Raw genomic sequence first — 14,248 nt, forward strand, 5'->3', positions numbered from 1 at the left:
GGGGGGGAGGGGGAGGGAGGGTCCGCGCGCGCCTCGTCACCCTCGGGGCACCGCCTGCTGGCGCGAGCTCTCGGATCTGCTCGGCCACCGCTCGGCCCTGCGGTTCCAGGGAAACGTCCTTCCCAGCCTCGGAGTGAGGCGGGTTAGGCTGGGCCCCGTTTCCACGCCTTCCCACTCTCCCTGTTGTAACTCAACGAGGCCCAGTCGAAAATAAAGCACTGTTTAAGCTGGCCCCCAGCGGCGACGTTTGAGAGGAGTTCCCCAAGTGCGCGCCGAGGAGAGAGAGCGAGGGGTCTTTAAGCTTGTAAATCACAAACTGGGGGATTAAGGGGGGGATTCGGGGAAAAGGTCAGCTGCAGAGCAAGATATCAACGTTGGGAGGAATTCGGGAAAGAGGAGGGGGTCGGCGAACAGGGGTGTTTTTGTTTTCTTTTTTTTGGCAGAACAGGTGGAACATCTGGCGAGGTGGGCCATTTTTGATAAACATACAACTTGGGGAGGGTCATTTTATAGCCCAATTTTGAGTCATAGTAGAAAGTTACATTAGTTTGACCTGGTTTGAAAATGGTGCATACAGAACAAGACAGAGGCGCTTACTTTTTTTTTTTTTTTAAATTTATTTATTTATTTATTTTGTGTGTGTGTGTGGCCAGCTCAGCCCACCAGGGGGCGGGGCTGGCTGGCATGCGGTGCTGGGGGATTGAACCGTGGTCCCTGTGCTTTGCTAAACTTAGCTTGTTCTAAGTGGGTGCTTTAGACCACTGAGCCATCTCACCAGCCCAGCGGCGCTTACTTAAAGCATCACACCACCCACTTCTCTCCGCGCCCACACAGGCCTGGCCCACCCTAGCGGGTCCGCACCGGCCGGAACCGGGCCTTGCCTGGCTTTCCCGAGGTTCCAGGATCATCCTGGCCCAGGACTGTGGCTTCGAAAAGAAAGACAGTTTCCTGGAGTTTTAAACGGGAAGTCAGTTCGTTTCCCTCCAGCCGCACCCAGGCTTTCATCTCCCTGTTTGGCACAGGGAGCATAGCCAGAAAACACGTCTATGATGATTGGAGGAAATGGAAGGCAGGATGGGAGGAGAGTGACCCGGGCAGGAAGAAGGAAAGGGAGAGGGGAGTGCACCTGGAGGTGGGAGGAAAGCCCCGCGCCGCCAGCGCCTACCCTGACCCACACAGGGTCTTGGTCTCCCCTGGCGTTCCCTGCCCAGGCCTTGTCTATTTTTGGTCTTAGTCTCCCCTCAGGTCTTTCTCTGCTCTTCGCACTAGCTGCCCTTGACTGAGGGTTGTCATCCAGGACCCAGTGCAGGACTCAGCCTGTAGTTCCTCTTCTGGAGAAAAGCTGTGCAGTTTGGAGGTGGCTGGCAAAGGCTTCAAGTGACTGTCAACACCCACATTCCTAGGCTCTTTTGCTTTGCCCTGGGAAAGGGCTAGAGGGGGCTGAGAACTCTGTTCTCAGAAGAGATACACCCTCTGGGGGGCGTTTCCTGGAAGTTAGATGGGAGGTGAGGGTGGTGAAGAAGAACCCAGGCTGAGAACATTTCTGCAGATGGCTGTCCTCAGTCTCCTGTGGAAATGGCTTGCCTCTTGGCTCTGCCTTACATTGTGGGGTTTTGGGTTCTGGCCGGGCAGCTGAGGCTTGGGACTGAAAGAGCAGAGTCCAGAGTGCCTTTCACCACCTCCGGAAAGGAACTCCCCATATTTGGCTTGCTTCTGTGGAGTGGGTGCTGGGCTGGGGCAGGTCCTGGGGTTTTGTCCTGCTTGGGGTTATGAGGCTTGGGGCAGCAACCCCCTGGGCCCCTTGGTAGCTGAGTGAGGGCTCAGTCTCCTTCTCCACAGTCCATACCACTCACTGTCTGCCTGAAGCTATGCGAACGTGGGCCAACACTCAGTGCCTGATGCATGGCGTGTGCATGGTGCAACCTTGAGAGTGAGCTGTTGTCCTCTACCTGTGCTGGCCCAGAAAGATAGGGGAGATTGAGCAGGGACGGTGCATCTGTGGCAAGTGGCTTGTCCATTCTGTGTGTGCACTTGTGTGTGTGCACATGCCTGTGCTTGAGGGCTCATCTGTTCCCTAACCACTGTCACTGCCTCGAGTGAGACAGGTGCAGGCACCCTTTCTTGGTGCACCTGTGGAGCACTGTGCCCTTACCAGTAGATCACTGCCAGCCTGGAGGAGTTGGGAAAGGGTATGGGCTCTTCTATATGCTGTCCAGTTGGTCCAGGGTGGGGGTTCGCCCTTCCCCCAGGGAGGGGCGTTGAATTTTCTGGTGTGACCTTGCTGCCCCTGTACTAGGTTATGGGACCATCACTTGTGCCTCCCCTACCTCCAGCATGTCCTGGTGCACTCAGCAGTGTTTCTCCCCTCAGCAGGGATACAGTGTCTGTTGCCAGAGGTTTAAGCAGGCAGTTGCTTGCTGGAGCACTGTGCCCTTACTAGTAGATCGCTGCCACCTCTCAGGAAGGAGAGGCCACTGGAGTAGGATCGTTTGCTGCTCCAGGTTCTTGAAGTCAATAAGAACACCCAGGTTGCCAGTTGTAGTAGGGAACACCTGTGATCCCAGCACTTGGGAGGTGAAGCAGGAGGATTGCTGTGAGTTCAAGGCCAGCCTGGGCTGCATAGTAAGACCTTGTCTCAAAAAGACAAAACACAGGTTGTGTGCCCATCGCAAGACTATTCAGTGGCCATAGAATAGAGAAGCAGGCCTTGTTCATAGGTTAGCCTCTTGGCCCAGTGCACCTGGGAGTTGTGGACACTCGGCAGTGGGCCTTAGGGAAAGATGTTCAGAGGTTTTGGGAAAGGGTGGTGCTTCTAGGAACCCAGGTGCTCTGTTCTTCCTTCATAGGGTTTACCCTAGAGATTGTACCATCATGGTGGTGCACATGGCATTCTGCCTTGGGTGTGGTATTCTGCTTTGAGATAAGGCGGTGAAGTCTGAGGTCTGTTAGAGGTGTCTGAGCAACCTTTTGGGGCCCATTTGGTCTTCTTAGCAGATGCCTGTGAAGAACCCTAGGCATCAGTACCTAACGATAAGTGCAGCTGGAGCAGGGTCAGCAAAGCGGTTCTGCAGGTATTTTACTGGGTGATACAGCCCAGAAAGACAAACATGAGTCCTGCTTCATGACTTCTGTTGTCCATGAGAGAACCTAGGCTTGGGTGGCAAGAAGGCAGCTGTTCTGAGAACCTAGATTGGCAGCTCCCAGTGTAGTACCAGGGAAAGCCCATGGCCTGTGTGTGTGTGTGTGTGTGTGTGTGTGTGTGTGTGTGTGTGGTGGGTAAGGAGCCATTGGAGGTTCAGGGCCAGGGCTGTGAAGGGGTAGAGAGGAGGTGTGATGGGGTGGGGGTGGGGAGAGTGGGCTCTGTGCCCAGGAAACCTGGAGGCCAGGGAGGAGGCTGTGCAAGGTGAGAGGATTTGGGGTCAGACCCAGCCATGTGTGTGGTATTCCTGTGCTGTATGCCCCTGTGCCTAGTAGAGTTAGATGGTGCTTCTGAGAGATTACCTCATGGCCTACATTGGGGATTAAGTTGCAGCCTCCCTGCATGGGTGCCATTCCTGGGAGAGCCCTGCCCCTGTGGGTCCAGGTGGCCCCTCCAGTGCCACACACCCCCAGGGTCTCCCCTACCCACCTGGATGACCTCCCTGGCTCATGTGGGGACAGGTGCATGTCTAGGGGTTGGGAGAAGGAACCCCACTTCCTTCCTGCACAGTGGAAGGGTGGGGCTGACCTCTCATCCCCAGGGGATCTAGCTTAGAAGGCTGGGTCCAGACTTGGCAGGGATTACCTTTAGCTCTCTGCAGAGCTGCCACTGTGCCCGGCTCCAAGCTGGCTGGAGGCCTCACCCCACCGAGTAAGTGGGTGCTGTCCTGTCCCCAGGGTAGAAGCAGAGTTTCTCTGGGGGCCAGATTTTGGGAAGATGGGTGCAGGTCTGGAAGAGAATAAGTGGCTTCAGGTTGAACATGGGTCCTCCACGGTGGAGGATCATCAGATCTTAGATGGGGCTGGCTGTGGGTCCACCCCCCCATGCCATCTTCACTGCCCCTGCAGGGTCTGGGAGTGCTGCCCAGCTTCCTGTCAGCCAGTTGTCCTGCCCAGGGCATAGGTGGTGTGGAGACAGGTCCCAGTCTAGCAGGAGGTTCCAGGATGGGCTGGGGTTGAACAGACCCAGACGTGGCCATGTCGCAGGGATGGGATACCCCACCCCACTACACCCTGCCTCATCTGAGCAGCAGCACCTACTGGAGCCAGCATCCAGTAGGTAGCCTTTGGGCAGGTCCAGGGAAGGTTGGGGACACTGCTGGTGGTCCAGGGAGGGCTCTGGACTCAGCCCTTGCATCTCTGTGGGGTCCAGTGCTGTGCTGCAGGTGCTGAACATTCCGAGGCTTGGGGAGGCCACCCCACCCTCTCATATCTCACCACCCCTCCCAGGCATGGCTGGACCTAGGCCTGTGGTGCTCAGTGGCCCTTCAGGGGCTGGCAAGAGCACCCTGCTGAAGCGGCTTCTCCAGGAGTATGGCAGCATCTTCGGCTTCAGTGTGTCTCGTGAGTGCCTTGGAATATGGGGGCTGGGTCCCAGAGCCCCCACACAGCAAATGCCTCATGGCATGGGTCCACCTGCCTGGGGACCAGTGTGTACCAGGAGGGCTCTGTGATCCCCTCAGCAGGTGACACCTCTTTTCCTAGACACCACAAGGGACCCACGACCTGGTGAGGAGAACGGCAGAGGTGAGCTACCCGGGTGGTGCTGTGATTTGTCCAGAGAGACCTTGGCCTTCAGGGTTACGGGCACAGGGGGGCCTGGACATCATGGCAGCTTGATGCTTAGATCTGGAACAGGACTGGGGCTGGGGTTCCCTGCTGGGTGCCATTGGCGTGTGGCTAAGCACATGGATATATGCCCAACAGCACCTCCCAGGTGCCTCTGTGCCAGTGCACACCCAGGAGGCTCACGCTGTGGAACTGAAAAGGTGTCCAGCCCTCCATAGAGCCCAGGAGTCTCTATCACCCCCCCCCACCTGTGGATCTTATCAGTCTCCGTGTGACCCCAGTGGGTAGATAAAGGGCAGTGGGTCTAGGGGAGAAGATAGCTCTTGGCTGGCCTGACATGCTGTGTGACAGCCTCTTTTTCCTCCCCAGATTACTACTTTGTGACCAGGGAGGTGATGCAGCGTGACATTGCGGCTGGGGATTTTATCGAGCATGCTGAGTTCTCAGGGAACCTGTATGGGACAAGGTGGGCTGTGCTTGTCTAGCCTGGTATACCCTTTACCCTGTCCCGCCTGCCCCCTCTGCCACCCACCTGTTCGCCCAGCCTGCTAGGCCCTGGAGCTGGGCATGAGTGGTATGCAGACTGCACTGCCCCTCTGTGCTGGCTCCTGCCTGCGCAGCTCTTGTGAGCAGACAGGCCTGAACATATTCCAGCCATGTCTTCCAGCTGCCCTAGCAGGATGAGCAGCTGGCAGCAGCGATGTACCTTGGGGGCCGTGAACAGCATGGTGCTGTAAGTGTCCCACAGCAGCAGTGCTGGGGGCTGGGGTTGGGGGCAACTCAGCCACATCCCCGTCACCCTCTCTCCTAGCAAGGCTGCTGTGCAAGCGGTGCAGGCCATGAATCGCATCTGCGTGCTGGATGTGGACCTGCAGGGTGTGCGCAACATCAAGAAGACTGACCTGTGCCCCATCTACATCTCTGTGCAGCCACCCTCACTTGCCGTGCTGGTGGGTACCAGGTGTGGGCAGGTGGGTAGACAGATGTCCTAGAGACACTGACCCTGCAGTGTTTCGTAGGAGCAGCGGCTGCGGCAACGTAATACCGAGACGGAGGAGAGTCTGGCGAAGCGGCTGGCTGCCGCCCGGGCAGACATGGACAGCAGTGAGTGTTATGCCCTCTGTCGTCCTTTGTCGTCTTCTGGGTCTCAGCCAGGCTGGGGGTGGTGTTTGGGGCTCCTACAGGGCAAGGCTGATGGGGCTGTAGGCCCAAGTTCTACACAGGCAGGAAGCACTGGAGCTCCCTCATACTCTGACCATCTCTGCAGGCAAGGAGCCTGGCCTGTTTGACCTTGTGATCATCAACGACAACTTGGACGAGGCCTATGCACAGCTGAAGCAGGCACTGTCTGAGGTGGGCTGCCCGGGCCTTCCTGTGCTCTTCAGGGCACCTGCTGTTGGCCTGGCCCAAGAGGAAAGTGGGCACTCAGCCCTCCATAGGCTTGTTGACCCGCTATTTTTCTCCTTGGCAGGAAATCAAGAAAGTACAGGGGCCAGGCCAGGCCTGAGGACCAAAATCCATGTCCCCAGCCTGGCTCCAGGTGGGGCCCGACTGGGTGCCACACAATCCTGCAGGGGCCATGACAGGATGGGCAGAGCTGGTCCCCACATGGTCGCATAATGGCTGTGCTCTCAGCAGTGTGGGCAGCTTCCTCACTCACCGTGCTATAAGGACCCTGAGGTGCCCTACCCACCTCCCTTCCCTGTCCCAACCTCTCCAGCTGGAGTGGGCTGACTTCTTAATAAAGTAATTTGGACTGAGTGTTGCATCCCTGCAGTTGGGGCTTGGTCCTCAGCAGTCAGGGGATACAGTACTCTGTAAGTGCCTTGGGTGTGTGCCTTGTGCCCCCACCCTTGTTGCTGCCTGTGGTTGCTACTCACAGGTACATCCCAGAGGCAAGGCTCCTGGAGCGACCCTGGGGCCACCTCCTTGCTACTCTGGAGGCCTCAGGGTAGGGCATGTGGATGGAGGCCCTGCTTGGCTCTGGGGCCTGCAAGGTCACAGGCTTTGGTCTTAGGCCCAGCCACTGGCCCTCACTGGGGCTGGTCTTGGGAAGTTACTGGTCCTTGGGATATTCTTTGGGAAGCTCCATCCTGACCCAAGAGGCAAGCAGGCGCTGGCAGCCAGGTTGGCTTTGATGCCACCTCTTTCTCCAGGATGTGGGATGTGTTCATGGAGGAGGGGTGGGGGACAGCCCTGTCTGTCCCAAGGGCCAGGTAGATGGAGAGCAGCGGTGCCTTCGCTCCCTGTTCCACCCCAGCAGACAATCAGGGATTCAGACCCTGAGGCCGGCAGTGAACAATGGGGCCCTTGAAGGCCCATCCTCCACCCCCCAATTGTGCTTGGTGGTGAGAGCTGGTTCTGGCCCTGGCTACACATCCTCAGGGAGGGCCAGAAGGACGGCAGAGTCCAGCCTGAAGGAGGGAGGGCTCCTGAGACTTGTTTCCTGGCTTGAAGAAGGTAGGGGTTGGGGGACCATAACCTAGGCCAGGCAAGGTGTGCGGGGCTCAAGGGCCTGCCTCGGAAGAGGTAGGACCCAGACCTTGGAGGGTTCTGAAGATAGCACAGGCAAGGACAGGAGTGGGGTCCTGGGCCTGGCTGGCCAGTACGGATGTCTAGTGCAGCCCCAGCAGCTGGGTGGGAGCAGTTAGGTGCTTGCCCTTGCCTGCTGTGCTGCATTTGCTGCTGTGGTGGGCAGAGCAGGCCTGCCAGTGTCACTGGGATGAAGCTGAATGGCCTGGTGTGCCCCTGAGGTTCTTCAGGAGGGGGGCAGTCCAGGCTCAGGTCACCACAAGGAGCAGAGGGGACAGAATGACACCAGAAGAGCACAGTGCCCACCCTAGTGGCTTGACAAGCAGCTGGGAGGGGGCTTCTTCCGCCCTCAGCCTTCTCCCACAGCCCTGTACTCAGAGCCCTTGGGAAGGAAGACATCCAGGGTTGGGCTCCTGTGCCACACCAAGCCCACATGCTGCTGACAACCAGCTCTGCTTTGTAGGCTCCTGTGCCACACTGTACTGTTGTCCAGGGTAACTAGCTGCTGTCCCACCACCTGCCCAGGGAGGGATAGAACTCTGGGCCTGGAGTTACTAGAACCCCACCGGAGGGACCTGGAGGATGGGGAGGAGGCTGAAACAAGGTCTGCCTTGTGTGGTGTAGTGAGCTAGGGCCTGAGGTCAGGTACAGGGGGTCCAGGCTGCTGCCTCCTGCTGGGCAGTCAGGAGGTGCAAGGTGGAGGTGGGTGGGTGGTCTGGCCTTGCTCTGATGTGTTCTCCCTTGGGTGGGGGCTGTGGTCAAGGGACAAGGACAGGGTCTGAGTCAGATCTGGCAAAGACCAAGACACCATTGCTATCAGGTCCTGTGGTAAGCTGAGAACTTTGGGTGCACTCTGGGCAGGTAGATGAGATTGCCCCTGGGTGGCAGGTAGGGGTCCTTGCTCAGGCCAGGGTGGGCAAAGCCTTAAGAGAGTGCGCCCTGCCTCCACCCCTGAAGGACCAGGCTGCCTGATCACCCCAACAGCAGATAGGCATCCGGGCTGCTCACCAGGAGGTCACCGCTGCCAGTTTCCTTCTTGCCGTCAGCTGTTGGGGACAGGACCTGCCTGGTTCTGTCACCAGCAGTCCCTAGGTGGGTGTCATTGTTGGGTGGGATCCCTTGGGCCTGCCTCACCTGCAGCAGGTGCAAATGGCACACTGGCCAGGATGGTACAGCAGATCATCCTACAGCTGCCACCCCCAGGCCTGGTGAGTGAGAGCAGTGCCTGCGCTATACCAAATTCTGGAGTCCCCAAGTGCTGCTGGGCCCAGATCCCACCTCTGAGGCTTATCTTGGCCAAGTCTTACAGAGTTCTGAGCATGGCTTTCTGTCCTCATGTGAGTCTCAGCTGTGCACCACTATGGCGACACTCCCAGTACTAGTTTTCAGAAAGACCACAAGATGACAAGGCAGTTCAAGACAGTGTGGAGGCGGCACCATCAGTGACCTGGCCGCTCCCTGTACCCCATACCTCCTCTGAGCCTGTGTGTGTTGAGGCTCCCAGTCCTGCATTGGCATCTGTCTCCACGGCATGGGGCTCCACACTCACTGATCCCCAGGTTAGAGCCTGACAGTCTTAACCTGCCACTTACCTAGGGGCTCCTGGCGGGCCTCCTGTTCCTGTCATACCCCCAGGGGTGTCCCTGTTCTTAAGACTGCGTGTGTTCCTGTGCACAGGTGGACCCGGTGGTTAACATACACATGCGCAACCTGTGATGTCCTCTGTTCTCTCGTCCCTCCCTGCCCCAGCTCACAGACCCCATGGCCTCTTGCTGGGGTGGAGCTCACATTTAGACCTGTCCAGCAGACCTACAGGTCTCTGCACACCTGTATGTTCTCTGGTAGGCAGTCCACCTCTGTCAAGCTATACATGAACTGGTGTCTCTGCCATGACCCATTTTCCCTGGAACAACTGCCAGCTAAAAAGACAGGGCAACACTGGAAGTTAGCCTGACCCAGTGGAAGGGGGCCAGCTCTTAAGCAGGCCTGAGGGGTCCAGTACATGTGTGTGCACAGACATGCTTGTGTATAGGAATGTGTGTGCAGAGAGGTGAGGCAATAATCAAGCGAGGGAGGGTGCCTGCTGAGAAGCACTGTGAAGTACCCATCCTGGTGGATGTGGATCCGGGATCAGAGAGGGGGCCTGCACAGCAGGGACCTGAGGGCAGTGATGGTACAGGCCTGCAACACAGGGCCATGGTGGCCACACTTGTGTTTTGTGCACGATCTGTGGTGTGGGTCAAGTCATGCCAGCTGAGCAGCTCGGGGCGGGGAGGCATTCAGGTCTGACACAGCTGGCAGGCCCTGACAGGCATCTGCATCCTGTGGAGGAAGCAGCTGGGTCCCAGGGTGTGGACCTGGGCTCTGCCGGCCAACGCCAGGACCACAGCCCCAGAAGCAGGCTTGCAAGTGAGCAGCTCTGACTGTGTGCCTGCATGTGCATGTGTGACAGGCCCCCAGAGGATTCAGCTCAGGCTGCGCCTGTCTCCCTAGCTGCATGCTCCATGACAATCAGCTGCAAAGGACTGTTTAGCCCCAGGAATCCACAACCCATGAGCCAGCACACCCCGGGGGGGGGGGGAAGGGCAGGCAGGTATAGGACCCTCATTGCTTGGAGGACCTGCTGGAGAGAGAAGGCACACAGTGGCCTGAGGGCTGGGGACTGTGGTCTGTGTGTGAAGGTGTGGACTATGTGCCTGTGTGGGAGTGTACATAGGTTGGAAGTGCTATACTTTTATGTGCATACACATCTCATGTAAGACTGTGTATGTCTCACGAACCATGGTTATGTTTGGATGTGTCTGCTACATGTGTGTGTACATGGCGTGCTCCTGTGCTTGTGTGAGCCTGTATGCAAATGGCATGCATCTATGTATTCACATGTCAGTGCCAAGTGTGCTCACATGTGTATGTGCATCTGCACTTGTATGCATGGGATTTGTGTCTGTCCACATGAGTGTGTAAAACTGCATGTGTCAGTATGCACATGTGTGGGTGTGCAGATGTGCACATGGAGATCATGTCTGTGTATGGCCCCAGAGGGGCTGTGCAGATGGATGTAAGGAAGCAGGGCTGCTTCCTCAGGAACCTGAACTGCCCTGTCTTCCTGTGGTGTGGTGAGGCCCCAGACGTATAAAGGCCAAGCCCACAGCTCTGGCTGCTGGCCCCATACCTGCTGCCACTGCCACTGTCACTGCTTCCCAGGCTGGTGTGAGGGAGGGCAGAAGCGACACTGTTGTGGCTTGGGGTCTTCTGCTCCAAAGCTACCCAGGAGCAGGTATTGGCCCTAAGGCGAATGAGGCAGGATGGGTATCAGAGCTGTAGGGGACCCCATTGGGCATATGCCTGCTGGGTTTGGCTGGTCTGGGATGTGGCCAGTAGAGATACTTCCCGGTGCCTGCAGCTTCTCAGACTGGGTGCTGCCCCTGCTGTGACCATCCAGAGATCCTGTGTGTGACTGAGCAAAGAGAACAGGCTCTGGGCTGTGGCGGTGGTGGGTGCAGCCTTGTGGCAAAAGAGCTCTCAGAAGACGGCCTTTCAGGAGGCACAGCCCCCGAGCTGCTGTGCAGGGTGTGAGGAGATGGGGTTGGTGTGGGTCTGGTGTGAGTGGGGGCCATGCTGTGACCCTTTGGTAGAGTGGGCCACCAGTCTCCTGCCCACCAGAGAAGGCAGTGCCCCAACCGTCTCCCGGCCCTGGCACTTATGTTGCCATGGCCTGGGGCACTTTGCCAGGCAGGTGCTCTCTGGTAGAGGAGACCAGGAGGACAGCCCAGGGCAGGATGGGGCTGCTTTGGCAGGGTGGTGACCCGGCAGGTGCCAGGGGTGTGCAACCAGGAGGTCATGCTGACCGGGTTCACCTGCAGGTCTCCCACGCCTGCGCCCATGACCAACATGAGCTGGAGCTTTCTGACGCGGCTGCTGGAGGAGATCCACAACCACTCCACCTTTGTGGGCAAGGTGTGGCTCACCGTGTTGGTGGTCTTCCGCATTGTGCTCACGGCCGTGGGTGGTGAGTCCATCTACTCCGACGAGCAGGCCAAGTTCACCTGCAACACGAGGCAGCCGGGCTGCGACAACGTCTGCTATGACGCCTTTGCTCCGCTGTCACACGTGCGCTTCTGGGTCTTCCAGATTGTGGTCATCTCCACACCATCTGTTCTCTACCTGGGCTATGCTGTGCACCGTCTGGCGCGCGCCTCAGAGCAGGAGCGCAGACGTGCGGTGCGCCGCCACCCAGGCTCTCGCCGTGCACCCCCGCCTGGCTGGCCAGAGCCAGGTGAGGCGGAGCCTATGCTGGCCCTGGGCACCGGCGAGGACGAGGAGGAAGAGGAGGAAGAGGAACCCGAGGCGCCTGGTGCGGAAGACAAGGGAGGTGCAGGGGACGCGGCCGGGGCGGCTGGGCCCGGGGCACAGCACGACGGCAGGCGGCGCATCCAGCGCGAGGGCCTGATGCGTGCATATGTGGCGCAGCTGGCGGCGCGGGCGGCGCTTGAGGTGGCCTTCCTACTGGGCCAGTACCTGCTGTATGGCTTCGCTGTGCGCCCGTCCTTTGCGTGTGGCCGCCGGCCCTGCCCGCACGTGGTGGACTGCTTCGTGTCACGGCCCACCGAGAAGACGGTCTTCCTGCTGGTCATGTACGTAGTCAGCTGCCTCTGCCTGCTGCTCAACCTCTGCGAGATGGCTCACTTGGGCCTGGGCAGCGCACAGGACGCCGTGCGTGGGCGCCGCTCGCATGCCGGGTCTGCGACTGCCACGTCCCCGGCCCCGCCGCGTCCTGCGCCCTGCGCGCTGGCGCTTTCTGCGCCTGGGCCTGCTGGCCCGCCCGACTACAGCCTGGTGGTGCGCGCAGCCGACCCGGGCCTGGCACAGCTGGGGCTGCAGGCACTGCGGGACCGTGACCGCGACCACGACGGCCCGTCCTGCCCCGGGCTTGTTGCCGCCTCCCGGGCACCTCTGCGAGCCGGTGCCCCAGCTTCAGGCTCTGGTAGCAATGCGTCTGGCTCGGGGGGCACCACGGGTGAGCGCAGCCGGAAGCCCAGGGCGGGCTCAGAGCAGGGCAGCGGGGGCAGCAGGGACGGCAAGACCACTGTGTGGATTTGAGCGCAGCACGAGCTGCCTATGCACTTGCCAGGATCCCCAGAGCTGGAGCCCAGGGCTGATTGCTACCCATCTCCAGGAGTGTCCCAAGCCAGGGTGGGCCTCAGGGATCCCCACTGTTGGGCACCTGTCCTTCCGGTCATAGCAGCTACCCAGGTGGGACACCGTTGCTGTCAGGATACTAGCAAGGGACTGACTGCTGTCCCCACTGCACTCCCTGTAGCAGTAAATCAGCTCTTCAGCAGCCCCTACCCGGTTTCTGCACAGCTGGGGTGATTCTGGCCCTCCCTGCTGGGAAAAGGAAGCCCAAGTAGGCCGGGCCAGGAGGAAACCTTTGTACCTAGCCCATCAGCACCCAGCTCTGAGCTCCCTTTCCAAGACAGCCTGCGTAAGCACCTAGAGTGCACCTGGACTGGACAGGATCACGCTTTCTCTGCTTTACTCCTTCTGCTGGGACAACTGTGCCTTGTGGTGTGGACAGCCACAGTAGTGGTCAGGGTCTCTGGCTTTGGCTTCTGGGAGCTGCCCACCGCTTCTGGCTCTTCCTGATTCAGAGCTAGCTTCAAACAAGGGAGAGAAATAATGCCAACTTTGTTTACACAGAGAATACATATACGTGTCATGTCTAAACGTGTGAGTTCTTTGACCTACACAGCAGTTGTGCCTATGTATGGCAGTGAGTTCTTGCATGCATGTAAATGTGTGACAAATGTCCACTTCTGTTCAAACACACACACAGTTCTGCTCCAGGCTGGTTGGAGAGGAGCACTCTCCCCAGGGACAGGCAGGGCAGTCCAAAGACTAAGGTCCTGAAGGTCACCAGACTCAATGGTGCCACTCAGTGGCAGGCAGCATCCTGGGTGGAGCACACAGATGTCAGGAGACAGAGACCAGCTAGGCACAAGGTCAGCTTGAAGCTCGGGGACAGAGGCCCCCTGCCCTGCACTAGAGGTACCAGTATGCTGCAGTGGCTTTGGTGAGGAATAGGGAGGTGGGGAGGAACTGGGGCAGACCAACTGCTCTTGGTGAGAAGTCACTCAATGAAGGCCCTAGGTGACTCCTAGGCCAAGCCCACTGGAGCTGAGTCTAACCTCCATCTGATTCTGTGGAATGCCGACTGCCACTCACCTGCTCCAGGGCCCAAGAAGCCACAGACAGCAATGAGGGAGGGGCAGCCTAAGAGAGAAGGCAGATACTGAGCCAGAGTAATGTCCCCTCAGATGGGCTGCATAGCCGGTGCATGCCTAGTAAGAGCCCTGCAATCTGGGCCTGAGCTCTGAGGATGGAGGAGCTGACCCTTGGGGCAGCCAGGCTACCTGTGCCATAGGGCATGACAACCAGCCATGCCTAGTGGCCAGGCACCTGTGTGTTGTCAGGTCTTTGCCTGACTGGATAAGGCCCACATTGGGGTTTCTTCAATTCAAATGCCAGTCTCATGGGGAAAGACCCTCCCACTCAGAATGTTTTTTTTAGAATCTTTTTTAATTGACACATAATTATACATGTCCATAAGGTACAGTGTGAGGACTAGGGAGTTTTAAAATGGCACTTTGGGAAGTCTACAATCCATTGCTCTGAGTTATATAGCAAGGTTTGCCAGATACCTGGGTTTCCAGGGCCCTGTGCTGTGCAGTCAGTGATTGGTTTTTGAGAAGCTTGACTCTGGACAGATCGATGACAATGGGACACAGAGACCAGCACAGGGTATCTGAATCTGCCTGTCTCCATCAACCAGGTTGGTAGGCCCCATCCATAGCAGGGCACATCTTTCTTGTCTCAACTCCATCCGTTTCCATGATCTTGGCCAAGTGGCTGCTGCTCATGGGAGTTGGCAGAGGGCTGGGGTGGAAGG

General features: G+C 58.3%; 2 protein-coding genes across 3 annotated transcripts; both read left to right on the forward strand.

Moving 5' to 3' along the window:
* The first annotated feature begins 4,428 nt into the window (after positions 1-4,428).
* Guk1 (guanylate kinase 1) lies at positions 4,429-11,242 on the forward strand. Of its 2 annotated transcripts, XM_004647531.3 has the most exons (7): positions 4,429-4,542; positions 4,684-4,725; positions 5,137-5,233; positions 5,579-5,717; positions 5,787-5,871; positions 6,035-6,120; positions 6,239-6,528. In XM_004647531.3, the coding sequence occupies exons 1-7, from the start codon at positions 4,431-4,433 to the stop codon at positions 6,272-6,274; spliced, it is 597 nt and encodes a 198-aa protein (XP_004647588.1). In that variant the 5' UTR covers positions 4,429-4,430; the 3' UTR covers positions 6,275-6,528. The 2 variants fall into 2 exon arrangements, with proteins under 2 accessions (XP_004647588.1, XP_023563538.1); XM_023707770.1 differs by lacking the exons at positions 6,035-6,120; positions 6,239-6,528 and adding an exon at positions 11,163-11,242.
* Gjc2 (gap junction protein gamma 2) lies at positions 7,606-12,980 on the forward strand. The gene is made up of 2 exons (XM_004647507.2): positions 7,606-9,140; positions 11,163-12,980. Exon 2 carries the CDS (start codon positions 11,182-11,184, stop codon positions 12,397-12,399), a length of 1,218 nt encoding a protein of 405 aa, XP_004647564.1. The 5' UTR covers positions 7,606-9,140; positions 11,163-11,181; the 3' UTR covers positions 12,400-12,980.
* The last annotated feature ends 1,268 nt before the right edge of the window (positions 12,981-14,248 follow it).

Source organism: Octodon degus, unplaced genomic scaffold (assembly GCF_000260255.1).
Source record: "Octodon degus isolate 3935 unplaced genomic scaffold, OctDeg1.0 scaffold00310, whole genome shotgun sequence".
Lineage (NCBI taxonomy): Eukaryota > Metazoa > Chordata > Mammalia > Rodentia > Octodontidae > Octodon > Octodon degus.